The sequence below is a fragment of the Lagopus muta genome, chromosome 3 (genome assembly GCF_023343835.1).
Source record: "Lagopus muta isolate bLagMut1 chromosome 3, bLagMut1 primary, whole genome shotgun sequence".
NCBI classification, from domain to species: Eukaryota; Metazoa; Chordata; class Aves; order Galliformes; family Phasianidae; genus Lagopus; species Lagopus muta.
Genome location: NC_064435.1, coordinates 36,372,911 through 36,388,202, shown reverse-complemented (window position 1 = coordinate 36,388,202; position 15,292 = coordinate 36,372,911). Strand labels below are relative to the sequence as shown.

The window sequence follows — 15,292 nt, the reverse complement described above, 5'->3', positions numbered from 1 at the left end:
GACCAAATGCTTCGAATTATTGGAATGGGATGTATGCAGAGAGGAAGACAACTGTGGTTAGTAGAAGCAGTTAAAGCTCTTACATGGATATCTTTAGATACCGGTAACGAGTGGGTTATCACTCCAGTTTCCAATGCAACAGCACTATTTCAAATAAAAATAATTGTTTGTTTCTATTGTAGTATGCAGATAGCACTGTAGTGAATCAGGTTTTAAATAAGATATTTCTGAGTGCAGCATGGTAGTGGCAATGAAGACATTGTTTTTGTTCAAGAATATCATGTTGAACAGCTATCTCAGGCACGTGAGAAACACCTTGTATAGCTTATCTGAAGCCTGGAGCTGAGATATTGGAAATGCTTACAGACTGTGAGCATCAACTTTAATTTTTTGCTTTGAGAAAACAATTCTTCTATCCTTATCTTCAAATGCTCTGTCTTTAAATAATGTGTTGAATTGTCTTGACTCTAAAATTTATCTGAGCTAGCATGTAGTTGTAAAAATAACAAGAACTTGCTTTGCTGCAAAATAGATGCCACATTGAGTGTGACTTATGTTCAGTGTATGTGTCATTAAAAGAATGGTGGCCCAGTATGTTTCTTACTAGCATTCTAGCTGCAGATAAAATCTATGTATTTGCAAACTTTTTAATTTGAATATCTAAGAATGGCTTTATATGTGTAATTTAAAGGCAGCTTTCTTTATATGTATATAAAATACTATTTATATATCAAGAAATACAGCATTATTACTGCTCAGGATTTAATATATTTTAAGGGGCAGAAACTCTCGATGACCTTGTTCCTAAAGAAGCTTTAAAATAGAAGAGTGAAATACTAATATGTCCATGTGACCTACAGGGGTGAACTTGGTATTAGTTGTTCAGTCCCATAAGGTATTCTTTGCTATTTTTGTAGTAGTTAACTTTTTTATAGTCTGCTTGGAAAGCAGGCAACAAAACATTGTGTTACAGTAACTTTAAGTTCTGCTGCTAAAGGGATTGGTCAAAGCTGTTATGCTAGGGTTGTCAGGAGGGAACGAGTAACGTAGTTCAAAATAACTTAATTTTGTTCTTAGGTTTTACCCTGTTAAAAAGACCTAAATACCAAGTTTTCCTGAGTAGGAAAAAAAAAAGGTCTGGAGGGTTTGGTTCTCTTAATGAATATTTTATAAAAGTCTTTTATCATTTCAGTTTTGCAGTGTGGTTTGGTAGATACTAGAAAAGTGATAATTACCTAAAATGACTATGTCTAAAGTTAACATCCCAAGGAATGGCTTGATAAGTGTATTTGTATCCTTTTAAGGCATTGCACAAACTCTTGGATATGATCAGTGTCAACTAGAATTAATGAGTCAATTTGTGATATCTGTGTGTATTCTGTGTACTGTAAGTGAAAGTTTATAATGATTCTACTTTAAGTGAAGGCTTGAATATATTTTTGTATGTACATTAGTTCTGATGGGGCCTGTTCACTTATAAGCATGTATCTGAACAATGTCATTTACATGGACAGACCATGTGAGTAACTTTTTTTTATTGTATCTTAGTGATTTAGAGTCTAGACGAGAAGTCAAGAAAGAAGAAGGTGAAGCATTTGCACGAGAGCATGGGCTCATCTTTATGGAGACATCTGCCAAAACTGCTTCCAATGTAGAAGAGGTAACTTTGCTTAACACTGGTATTTTAGTAAAAACAATTGTTTTGAGTTGCATTCTGTAGTTTGTGCAGATGCTGTTCCTTTAGTGTTTGGATTTATCAACTTGAATTAACTACTTTTTAATTTGTAGTATGAGAAAGACATGGTCTAGTTTATATCTGATTGCACAGCACTAATTATATCATTGAGATTCTATTACCTAATGTACTTCTTAAAAATACTCAGTGAAATGGGTACACCTGTCTGTCTCTAAATCTTAAAATTGAAACTAGAATGGATTTGGTCATCCAAAGCAAGACAAGCTCTCAGTTTCCTTCACAGATCTAACCTGTTCTTAAAGACATTTAATATTTCACATACTCTTCAGTGCAAGCTGTTGTGATGCTTAGTTGTATCTACTGTAAAAAAAGTTTGCATTGTTTCTCTCCACTACCTAACAGGAACCTTCTTTGCTGCAGTTCACACACAGAATTTTTTTTCAGTCCTCTGGAGAGTTGCTGAAGAGATCATTATCTTGGTTTCTGTAGTCTGTAGTATTTGAATAATGTTAGGTTTTTCATTCTTTTGCTGTTTTAGAGTAAATAACATAAGTCCTTGAAGTTTAACATATAATTCATATTTCTGGGTATAGGTGTCTTTATATATTTCAGCTTGATTTGTATATTTCAAATCTTGAACAGTGATTATGGTTGACATCAGCTAAAAACTAAAACCCACCCAGTTGCTTACTCTCCACTTGCCCAATAGGTTGGGAGAGAGAATTGAAGAAACTGAAGTGAGAAAAAACTAAGGGCTTGAGATGAAGAAAACAATTCAGTGGGTGAAGGAAGGGGCATGGAGGAGGAGTGAGACAGCGATGGGAAAGACAGTCACTCCCAACTTCCCATAGATAAACTGAGTCTCTGAGCAAATAGATTGTTGCCCAGGGACTTGTTGAGTCTCTGAGCAACAGCTACTTTTGAAAGACTACCCCTTGTTTTTTATTGCTGAGTATGATCGTTATGTGATAGAAAATACATTTCTGTCCAGCTCAGGTCAGCTGTCTGTGTCTCCCCCAGTATCTTGCTTACACCAAGCCTAATTGCTGGGGCAGAGGGAAGAATGAAAGCTTGACACTATGCATGAAATGTTTAGCAGTAGTTAAAACATCAGTGTCTTATCTCTGCTTTGGTCACAAATCTAAAACACAGCAGCATGCAGGCATCTGTGAAGGAAATTAACTCCATCCCAGCCAGACCCAATGGACAAATTGCTCTTGGTGAGCTATTGGTGCTATGCAGAGCAGAGAGATTTCTTCACTTGACTTTAGGCCCTCAATTCCTGCTTCCCAGTTTCCTATCTTTGTTTACAGTAGTATGTTGTAGTTCTGTTTTTCATGCTACCTAATCTGTTGCTGCTCGTATCCAAAGTCATTCTAAATGCGGGATGGTAGACAGCAATCATGGTATACTTTAAGTAGTAAAATCTTCTCATTTGGCAATATTTTACTTTTTAAAGGTTACAAAAAGCATACTGCTTTCATTTACTTCATTCTGTTTTGTTATTATATGATTCTAACATTAGCACCTTTTGCTGTGATTAAAAAAAAAATGCTTTATGGTGGATGCGTTGGCCAGTAATGAGTCTGTGATTATCAGGAGGAAGAGCAGCATAAAGTTGTTTTTCAAATAAGTTTGAACTGAATCCTCTCTTTGTTATGATGTGAATGCGCGATTGTATTTGCTTTCTCACTCTGGAAAAGCCTTAAGATATATTTTTTTTCTAGTGCCAGTCAAGTACATTTCTTAAATGATATTCTCAATCAACTAAAAGAGGTAGCATGGTCTAGAATGGTTACGACTGAAAGAGCAAGATCTTAACCTCATTTTTTAATAAAAATGAATGTGAAGAAATAGTAGGCACAGGAAGTGAAAAGTGCCACTTCATGGGTGAAGGAAGAGCCCATTTTATTTTTAGGTCAATGTGCTTATTCTGAACTGTTCAATATCAAAAAAATAGAGGGGAACAAGGGAATAAATAGTGTGAAATTGGCAACATTAGAGGAAAGAACAAGAGGTGTTCAGAAATGAGGCAGACATAGCTTCCAGTATGTGATTTCTGGGCTAGAAAGAAATGATAATGTTGTGACTAGCTGAGGATGTAGAAGCTAAACAGAAAGAAAATTTGAGATAAGTCAGCTGAACTTACCTGGCTGAAATTTTAAGCAGAAAAAACCTGTGACCATGTGTCCACAAATCTGTGCAGGATAATCAGAAAGTAATCTAGCGTTAACTTTTAGATTTAGTTACTGTGTCTGTTATACTTCCATCCTATTCACAACTCATAGATATTGTGTGTGTTTTCTCATAGTGTGCTCTAAGGTACCATTTGCAGAACTCGATGTCTTATTTACTTTTCTCCAAAGAAAGCATTGTGATATAGGAGTAAGCTTTTCACTAGTATATGGACAGTTCTAAGCGTTAGACTTCAGACATGTCTGTACTTGTTTTAATTAAAACATCAGTTACTTTCCTATCTTACATTAGAACTACACAATTTACTAAAGACCTTTTTTGTCTTGTTTGCAAAAGATACTAATGCCTGTATTGCATTTTTCAGTAGCAGTTCAACAGCAATATACAACTGTTAGTTTGGTTTTACCTGAAAGTTGCAGTTCAGAGGTTGCTGAATGGTTTCGACTTGGGCAGTGTCTAACACTGGTACAGGTAGAATAGGATCATCTACATGAACACAGGGTAACTGTCCTATGATACTAGCACTTGGTAGTTATCTTTTCATCCCTGAAATATCATTTATTTGAATCCATTTACATACGCTTATTGTGAAGAACGTAAGATTCCTAACTGTATTTGGAAAGCAGGAATAACTGTGTGCCTTCCTCTTGCATTCTGTACTGCTAGTTCAATAATTATTAACGTAATCAAGCTTAAGCAAAAGAGTTCTCTGGATACTGAACAAGACATCACCAGACACCATTGCTGTTCAGGAGCTGATTCATTTATGTTAGACTTGCCTATCACTGACTCCTGGTGTGAGAGTGGTTTCAGTAAGTTGTTTCCCCTGTCAATGGGATTATGTAGCCCTTTGCCAAGCTTTCATCTTTGACTATTGTATTTGTTGTTCCAAGTTGTCTGCACATAAATAGATGCATTAATGTACTAATTTTTTAGGATTAAAACTGAATGGACTAACCACGTCAACTCTACAACTGAGCACTTTGGCTGTGTACAGCTGGATGGTCTTTGGACAATCTTGTTCCAATTTTGTAACTTAATTTTCCTCTTCAGACAGTTTCTTTCATACTTTTGCTTAAATGGAAAATGAATATTCAAACCCGCTGTATTTTCAACAGGGGTACTGCTCAGTCACAGATAAGGGAAGAAAGAAAGCCTTTGTAATAGTCTATAGACTAAAAATGAAAATCCCACAGAAAGATGGAATGATTATTATCAGCTTCCAAATTAGAACTGATGTTTTCTAGAACTACATTTTTCCTCTCTTTAAATATAGCTGCTGCTACACACCAGCTGTTTGACCTGGTGATCTAGTTAGCAGAGATTTAGTTAATAAAATTGGAAAATTTGAGGTGCTAGTAGCTTTAATAGAAAAGCAATACATAAGATACAATCTGACTAGAATTTACGAAACAGTGGTTTGTTGTTTGTGAAATATTTTTGTTTAAAATAGGTTTTACTTAAGTTCTATCAAAACCAGTATTTCTCGAGTTCCTTGAAGCCAAGTTCTGTGACGTTTCAGCTGTGAGAAGCTGGTTAGGACGGTGTCCCAACTCTTCTGTAAGTAATAGAGGATTTTCTGCAGTTCTTAGAATTTGGGACATAGCGAGGTATCATCAGAATCCAAACTCTCAGCTTGTTTTACCTGAAAGTTTTACCTTAGTTTTACCTGAAAGTTGCAGTTCAGAGGTTGCTGAATGGTTTCTACTTGGGCAGTGTCTAACACTGGTACAGGTAGAATAGGATCATCTACATGAACTCAGGGTAACTGTCCTATGATACTAGCACTAGTTTCCAGGCTTTATAGAAGAGCATGAAACATATTAGATGGCTTCCTGTGTGAGCCATAGGCTTTTTTTTTGACAGCCTGATCCTTAGCTCTGGGGTTTTAGCTTGTGGGTTTGTTTGTTTGTTTTTTCAGATCCTTTGTTCAACAGCAACTGCAGCACTTCCTGAGACACTTCAGGATCTAGTTAATATGCTTCTTTCCAGTAAGTTTGCCAGAGATTCACAGGCAAATTACTGTTTTGGGTCTGTGCATTTTCACTTTAAGTACAAAGCTACAGATGTGCTAGGACACCTATGTGGTGTGGCTTCGCTATATACTATGTACTTCCCTACTGCTTGATAATTAACTCCTCTGTAACCATTTCAGTGTCCCAGGTTATTTTCTGAAGATCAGAAGCATTGTCTTAGTTGTAAAACTGCTGTTCAGAGCTTTGGGATCCCATTCTATAAAGTGACTGTCTAGTGCTACTTTCACTCTGGGATATAGAATGCCCTACTGAGTAAATCCTTTTGTGGTCCATATCATTACACCTTCCAAATGTATCCCTAGGGTAATGATCTATATTGTATCTTACTGCTGAAGGAAGGAGATTGGGAAAGAGGAATTCTAGCTGTTAACTGACCACAGAGGTGAAGGTCATGCTTTAGAATTTGTGAAATGTGTAGCAGTTCAGTGTCCTTGATTTTTTTATGTTTTGTTTTGTATTCTTACAATTAGTAATGAACTCCCCATTTGGAGTACTGTGTCCAGGTCTGTAGTCCCCAGTACAAGAAAGACAGGCAGCTGTTAAGGAGGGTCCAGAGGAGAGCCACGAAGATGATCAGGGGACTGGAGCACCTCCCCTATGAGGACAGGCTGAGGGAGCTGGGCTTGTTCAGCCTGGAGAAAAGAAGGCTGTGGGGTGACCTCATTGCAGCCTTTCAGTACCTAAAGGGAGCCTACAAACAGGAGTGGAATCAACTCTTTGAAAGGGTTGGTAACAGCAGGGCAAGGGGAAATGGTTTTAAGTTGAGGGAGGGGAGATTTAGGTTGGATGTCAGAGGGAAGTTCTTTACAGAGAGAGTGGTGAGGTGCTGGAACAGGCTGCCCAGAGAGGTTGTGGATGCCCCGTCCCTGGAGGTGTTCAAGGCCGGGTTGAATGGGGCCCTGGGCAGCCTGGTCTAGTATTAAATGAGGAGGTTGGTGGCCCTGCCTGTGGTGGGAGGATGGAGATTCATGATCCTTGAGGTCCCTTCCAACCCTGGCCATTCTGTGATTCTGAATTCAAACTGATTTGTATTTAAAAGTGCTAAATTTAACATTAATGAGCCACCAGAGGGCAGCATATTACATGAACTGGAAATGCAGAACCCAGTATATATTTATTTTAAGCAAAGCACTTTAAAATACGAGTTTTGAAAAGTATCAGTTATTCATTTAGAAGTCTTTCATGTGTGCGGCCTGCAGCTAAGTCATTAAATACTCATCATGGGAACGGATTTCTGAGAAAGAGTGTGGCATTGCACTTTGCAGGTGTCTTGAATAGGTGTATTTTCCATGTTATTTGCACATCTTGTCACATCTGCCAAGTGGAAACTAAATCTAGCGGTTCCATAACATGCATTGTGGTGCCTTTATCTTACTGTTATTCTTAGTATATCTCAGATGTGATAAAAAGGAGCAAGAATTCCCTTTGCTTTCAGCACTGGTGTGTGTGTGTGTGTGTGTGTGTGTGTGTGTGTGTGTGTGTGTTTCTTTTTTTACCAGTAATAAACTCGTTCTTTCTGGTTCTGTCTCAAGGGTAGCAAACCTTCACTACTTGTTTACTCTCTCTGATAAAATGGATGTTAAATTTGATTTAATTTTATAGTTGGTGTTTTTTAGGAGTAATTTATTTTGAATTCTGTATCTGTGCTGTTGTATGGTTGTTCTTTTGAGGTTTGTTTGTTTTCTAAGAATGGTATTTTGAGACTTCTTGATTGTCAGTATGATGTAGGAAGTTCCTTATGCAAGTATTTAAAGTACTTGATATCTACAGTACATGATAATATACTCATGTAGTGTAACTTAAAGCCATCCTTCATTTGCTTTGCACTAAGTGCAGGTGACACAGCAGGCTGATCACATCTTACAAGACTCGCTTTTCCCCACTTGCACACTAATGTAATTTTCTTCAGCATAGTTTAACTTTTGTCAGTATTTCAGAACCCAGTTATAAGTGAACAAAATAGAAGTGTTGAGTTTAAAGAAATCACAACACAAATTGCTCAAACCTTTTTTGAAAATGTAGAACAAGTAGTCAAGCTTAAAATCATCAGTAGCTTTTGTGATTTAGGAAGAGTAACACTAAATGTAGATATATTCCACAAGTTACGTTGTTTTCTTTAAATTTCCTCAAAAGTAGCCTAGAATTTGTGTATTTGGAAGTCTTTCATACTCTGCAGAACTCAGCTCTTCTTTCATGAGCCCTGTAAGCGTAGTGTAGGAGCTTGCCATCTTTGCAAGTGAAAGCATACAAAGGCAGAGCGAATCTAGTTCCACCTACTCCCACTCCTAAGGTGGTGGGAATAAACCTGGATGGACCTGAGCTCATCTAAGGTAGAGGGGCTTGAGTGTCTTTGTAGTGTGCTTTAGTGGCAGTGGTGTTACCAGGATGTGCAGTAGGCTTGATAGGCAGCCAGCCTGGGTCCATGTGAGCTCAGTAGTTGAAGTCGTGTTGTGTGGAAGTGGCTCAACTGCACCTGTATCCAAGTTGGCGTATGAAGTGCTACAGCTGTGTTCCTGCACACAGTGTAATAAATCCAAACTGGCTTTGAGGGGAAACTGCTCTGTCTTTTTGTGTTTGTAACTCAGTTAATCTGCAAACAGGATAAACTGCCCATAAATAATGGAGAGTTTACAGTATACTGTATGTTCCAGATAAGAGTGAGGACAGGCAATATAAAAAGAGATTTTTAGAAGAAGCCAATTAGACAGAGTTCACCCTCTTGTCCTTGCTAATTGGGACACTAGCATACAGTGCCAAAATCTGATAGAATATTCTTAAAGTGACTAGACTCTTTTATTAGCAGGGTTGGTCAGGTGGTTATTTCAAGTCCACTTTTACTTTGAAGCATAAGCTTCCTTAAAATAAATGGGTGCAAAAAACAAATGGATGTCTCAAGGGATGCTAGTCTTTTCATGACTGATTAGTAGTAATTTTTCAGAATCCATGCTAACAGGGGGAAAAAAAAAAAAGAAAAAAAAAAAACAAAACCAAGAAGTAGATTTGTTAGTTGCTGTAGTCTTGTGAAACCATTGTTTCAAATAGGAATTGCTTGTATATGACCCAGTATGGCTTGGCATTTTGCAGTGCAGTACTGCTATGTGCTGTTTTAACACTAATATTTGGCAAAGCTGAATCACGGTCAGAAATTTGGTAATCAGATGATATCTTTTCCTGATGATTGAAGTGATAGAACTGAGGTAAATGGAATATTTGGATGTTTTTATTTGCTTTTTTAAATGTTAAAATACACCATCTGTACCGGGTTTGGTATGCTTTTTTTTTCTTTTTGCTCTGTACAGTCCTTGTGTAATAACTGTGCTGATTGGGGCTGACCTGGGTGGCCCAAGTGTTGTTAAATCACGCTGCCTTTCCCCATGGGCTTTATCCTTTTTGTGAGGATAGGTGCATTATTGCAGTGATGTGTTCTTGAATGTAAGCACCCAGAAGATACCTTGTTTTCTGTTGTTAGTTCGGAGTTTATAATCTGATGAATTTCTAGGTGGAGGGTCTAAAGCAATTTTTATAGATGTCATTTAGTTCTTATGAAATAAATTCCAAGAGCCTAAGTATACTTAGCACTAGTTCTGTAATTGTTAGATGTGCCAATTGTTAAGTGCTTGTTTACGTGAAGTTATCATAACATGTTTTTAAGACTCCAAGTTCTGCTTCATGCCCTTTTTAATCGGCAGTGAGCAAGCATCCTCAGGTCCTGGCTGTGAGTTTCCAAAGTTCTTGGCATATGCCTTTCAACAGGCTCATGAATGAGGCTGTTACAATGATTAGTGTGTTATCAGAAGCCGAGATAAGGTTGAATTTTTTCTCTCACGTTGAAAACTTCAGCTTCTGAGAAATTTGAATCAATTCATAGTTGGCTGGAAGCCAATTTTTCTCCTCAACTCCAGCGCGTGTTTGAAAAACGAACTCACTTCCTAAATGCCTTGTGAATCTGCAATGATTAATTCTTCTCATTATTTTGCTGCAAATTCTCATGACCCTCTGTGATGATTCGATCACCCACTTAGAGTTTATGCATATTCATATCTTTCCGCTCCTGCCGCAGTCGTTCAAGTCTCCTTCACTGGCTGTGGTGTGTGCTTGGTGCAGTAATTGAGCTGCAGTAGATTGATTACTCTGGGGAGCTGTAAGGCCTTTAAAGGTGAAAACATATCAGTCCTGTTAATTAGGAAACAAAGCTCTGGTGGCAAGTTCAGCAGTCAAATGCTTCCAGTGTAGAAATGAGGAAAGGTATGATTTGTTCCTCTCCATGAACCCTGTTTACTTTTTTATATTTGGATTAGATCTGTATTTGCTGTAACAGACCTGTGCAGAGGATAGCATACCTTGTGTGATTGTGTAGTGATGGTATTTTAAAATAAAAATAACTGTATATTTGGTATTGCTTGCCATTATTAGCTGCTGTTAATCACCTCTTAAATTATACATCGTCTTAGGCATTATTTGACCTATAAAGTTAAATGTGGGATGAAAGAGAGAATAGTAGATCTTAAACTTCAACTGAAACCATCTCTATCATTCATTCTTTCAGACCCAGTATCAAAGTCTTTTCTCTGAATTAACATAATACATTTTCAGAAATCATAATAAAATTTAGAGTCTTTCTGTTATTAAGATGTCTGTTGCCCACCATGAGCAAGATTAATTAAAGAGAATACGTTCTTAAAATTAGGTGAATATTAAATGATAGCATAAGGTTTCATCCAGCAGACAGCATCCTTACATCATCATTGTAAGTACCGTGTGGTTTTATGTTGCTAAGCACTCTAATCTAGAGTGGCCTATTACAAAGATATTAAGGGTAGGGGAAACCATCTGCCGCACGATCTATCCATAAGGGTCAGAAATAAATAATTTAAAAGTAATTTGTATATCTTTTTTTTTTCCCCTGTAATTACTGGACAACAGATTGTAGAATACAGTTGTTATGAACAGGCTACTGTTTTTGTAAATAGCATATGATCTGTTGCTACTTCAGGGTAGGTTACAGGATGCTGTTGGCATACCTGCTCTCCTCAGGTCAGAAGGAAAGGTCTTGCTGAATAAACTATACATGAGATGGACTGCAGTTAGTATATCTTAAGCCGGGATATCACATTCACTAGTTGTTCTTTTTTTTTTTTTCTTTTGTAGGCATTTATTAACACTGCAAAGGAGATCTACGAGAAAATTCAGGAAGGAGTTTTTGACATAAATAATGAGGTAACTTTTAAGTATTCTAAATGTGTGACTTCTTTAAGGTACAAAATTCACCTTCCTTAGAATGCTGGACAGTAAAATACTTGTCTGTTCCATTTGGATATAGAATTGTCTGCTATTGTGATAAAAATGGATTAAAATAAGTGACCCTATCCATCCATGAAGCAGCACAAAATAATATAAATCCCCAAAAGAGAAGAAAATCCACTTTCATCCACTTCTCCATATGGTGTCATCTGTTTTCAAAGATAATTTTCCACTATGTAAATGGAGGACCATGTTGATATGCCAGATGCACTCCATGAGCTGTCCAGTGTAGGGGAGGGATTGCTTTGAGAGTTACATAAAAGACTTTTGAAATGTTCCTGGTTTAGGTGGCTGGATTCTGTAGGGAATAAAAGATTAGCCATTTTGTCTATGCACATTACTGAAATTACAGATTATCAGGGCTGGTCTCTTTGGCTTGTTTTTGTGGGGGCAGTGGCACGGAGCAGGGAATGTTTCTGTAATGCAAGAGCCAGGAAAGCCCTGTGAACTCTCTAAATGTTGAAATGACAGCGCTGTTGAAAGTGTGAGCAGCCACAAGACTGGTTCGTGCCTGTAGAAAAAGCAAACTGAAATTCAGAGTTAGAGGAAATAAATATCCGTTAGGATCATACAAATTCCCAGGTAGAATTTGCATGACAAGTAACACCACATAGAACCGTTCAGCTTTGGCAGTGCTATGTGATCCCTCATCTCTAGTGCACAAGTTTTTTCCCCGTGTCTCTAAACGTCATTGCTAAGATGCTTGGTAAAAAGCAGACGTGGAAATCTGTAATGCTTCTCTGTCCTGTGCATTCTCTGTCCAGGACTGTCAGTCTGACACTTCTCTCTAGCCTGATGGTCCTTGCAGAGGTGTTCAAAGAGCAGTGAAAGAACTGTCAGGACTCAAACTCAGCTCTCTTCTCAGTGTAGAGCTCAACATAAGACAACTTTGACCAATAAAAATATTGCTGTTCTGATTTTTACAGAAGCAATGAGAAACTTCAGTACTATGAAGTATTTGCATTGAGAAACTTGTAGCTAAGTAAGAGTTCAGCAGTAATCATTCAGACTAATTCTGACTGAAAAATGTGGGTGTGCATATATGGTGTTTTGGCAGAACACCCCTTAAGTTCAGTTTAGTGATGAAAAAGTTAAAATTGTCTTTAACATTTTATAAGGAAAATACATGCAGTACAATATAAATTGGACAGTAATCGGTGTCTGAAAAAGCATGCTCATTCTATCTGTCGAGTTTCATATAGTAGCTGATTGCTTTACTGTGCCTTATGGAGCTTTGATTGCAATATGCTGTCAAGAGCCAACAGTCCGTGCTATTTCTTTGGCTTTATGCCAGGTCTGGCTCCTTGATTCCTCAAGAAGTTGCTACCAGCCCAGAGGGGGCAAAACCAATGAGCCATAGGGCATGCTTTTTATTAAAGAGGAGTCAAAGAGCGAAAAGAAACCACATCAGCTGCTGTCAATACTGAGCTAGTGCCAGAAACCCCAAGGCTACTACTGTTGCAGAACAACTGCCAAGCACTATAAATCTGAGATTTACTGTGACGCAAAGTTTCCTTAAGAGCTTAATTTCTGAAGCTACTGTATTACTTTGCTCAAAGTGCTGTATTTTTAGGTAAAATCCACTTGAGGGAGTGAGGGTTAAGATATAAGTGTGATTTTGATGAATGAAAGAACTAAGCTGTGTGTGGGTTCTTGGCAAGTAGCCACGTCTTTTGGGATCATAGAAATTATTGATGACACAGAACACTCGTATGCCCTTAGCCCGTACAGCTGATTCAACACAGAAGGAAATGCTGTCTGGAGAGGAGAAGTTTTATACTGAACTATTAAACTAGCGGAGGTTTTGGTGAGAGGGGGGAGGTTACGTGTTCCTGGCAAACGCTAGGTATTTTTAAAGCCTTACGCCGTGCAGTATTCACATGTGATTCTTACTGTGTTTCCATGCTAAGTGTTTAAGGTACAAAGTCTAACGTGGTTATAAAATTTAAATGAGAAGGAAAGAAACTTCCTTTTAAATTATATTTAATTGTTGCTAAGCAAAAAAACCATTGCTGTATTTATTGTGTGTGCTAGAAAAACTTTTCAGGTATATTTAATGTTGTGCAATAATTATACTGTGTATTAAACTTCATTTCAGGCAAATGGCATAAAAATTGGCCCTCAACATGCTGCTACTAACGCAACACTTGCAGGCAATCAGGGAGGACAACAAGCTGGTGGAGGCTGCTGTTGAGCCCGTTTTTACTTTCTAGCTGCCTAGATGGGGCCTACTAACTTGTTTGTTCACCCTTCCCTCCCTCCCCCTGCCCTGCTCGCCTCCACTGCAATTCAACTGAGACATGAAACTTGTAAGTTGGTTTCCTGTTGCAGAAGAAGACTTTATCCTTCAAACTCTTGTATAACTTTGAATAAATGGTTAATGTTCACTTAAAGACAGATTTTGGAGATTGTATTCATATCTATTTACATTTAATTTCTAGGTCAATTGATGTGATTATTTTTGTTAAATGTTGTCTTGTGCCCTTGACTACGAACTGAATTGTATTAAACACTACGAAGTCATCTGAGTATTTTAATCGATCTGTGTAGTTAGGTTTCCCAGTTCCTGTGGTTACCTAATGTTTAATATTGTAGAGCTGTCCTCAAGTTTTTTGTCGATTTTCAAGGCTATAAAGAGAAGCAGAAGGACTCTTTTAATTCTGTATTTATCACTTTCTGTATATATAGTTTAATAACCTGCTTGGGTGTACTTGCCAAGCTAGAATTCTTTAATGCATTTGCATAAATTCTATACTACTTAGAGCTTGAAAACTACAGAAGCATTAATAGAAATTGCTTGGACGCTAAATTTTAAGCCTCTTTGACATTGTTAGCATGTTCATCCTCCCCTGTCATTATCCTGAAGTCCAAGAGAAATGCTTAATGTATATTACTAGAGGCTACATACGTGCTATCTATTTTAATGCCAAATGTTTGCTGTTTGTCCACAATTTCCACAGCACCTCTTCAGAAATGGATGAGCTGTTTGCCTTAATGAATACTGTAGGTAAAAACAGAGTGTGAATGAGAAGTAGAGGAGGAGTTGATAAACTGAAAATGGCACATTATAAAAAGGTTAATCTTTTCTTAATGCTTTCTCTTGTTTACCACTTGATTTCTAGGTATATTTTTCATGCAAGGACAGTTTTTTCAACCTAAATGTACAGTGGTTGTGTAAAGTTTTCTTTTAGTGGCAACTTGTAATCCTAAGTATATGGTAAGCATCTTGTCTATTGTGAAGAGGGTGTGAAAATAAAATCTGCCGGTTTGGAAATCTTGATGAAAATCAAATCTGGAAATGCTTTGGCACTTATTATGGAGGGGAGGAGCAGGGGGGGTGTTTTGCCTCCAATGAAAGGGTTGCAACAGTACAAAACAAAATCCTGTGTTTGTTTCTTTGTTGAAGTACAGAATATTCATGTCACCTTTCCTACAAATGATGGAGCAAGTTTCCACCTCATCCTGTTTATATAAATTGCAGATCTAAAGGGTGACAGTAATGGTAGGCCATGCTTCATGTATCTAAAGGAAAATAAAATGACCGCAGAACTTTTGTCTTACTGGACCAATATTGACTGCACCACAACACTGGGGGACATGGATCCTCACGTCATCGTTCCAATTGTGAGAACTGAAACATCAAAATGAATGAATTCCAGTCTGATAGGTGTAACACAGCAATGGTTCTGAGATTAAATAAAGTTTAAACAGTGTGTGGAACCTTTTGTTTGTATACTGGGGGGAAGGGGCAACAGCTAAGGATTTGTTAGTTACTGATGCAAATATTTCTTGCGCTTATAGTTGTGTTCACTCTCTGCACCGTCAGCTCTTTGTTATGGATTTGGATTCATAAAACATGAACACTGCCTCCATTAAGTTTGAAAACTATTGCATGAGCGTAAGACCAGAGGGCTGAGTAGGTCCTCAAAAATGAACAAACGAGAATATGTGCTTGAATGACCTGCTTGAGGATTTGGGGAACTGGCAGCACTTCAGAACTCAGTTGCTTGAGATAACTTGGGAGAACAGTATTCTCTTCCGTAGCAGCCTCAGCTGTGTGACA

The 15,292-nt window shown here is 37.7% G+C and overlaps 1 protein-coding gene across 1 annotated transcript in view; it reads left to right on the top strand.

Annotated features, from left to right (window-relative positions):
• RAB2A (RAB2A, member RAS oncogene family) overlaps positions 1-14,949 on the top strand; it is a 39,425-nt gene extending 24,476 nt beyond the window's left edge. Inside the window, exons 7-9 of the mRNA XM_048939956.1 lie at positions 1,549-1,660; positions 11,077-11,145; positions 13,328-14,949. Coding sequence (XP_048795913.1) covers positions 1,549-1,660; positions 11,077-11,145; positions 13,328-13,423 — 277 coding nt within the window. The 3' untranslated portion in view covers positions 13,424-14,949. The remainder of the gene's footprint in view (positions 1-1,548; positions 1,661-11,076; positions 11,146-13,327) is intronic.
• Positions 14,950-15,292: the final 343 nt, after the last annotated feature.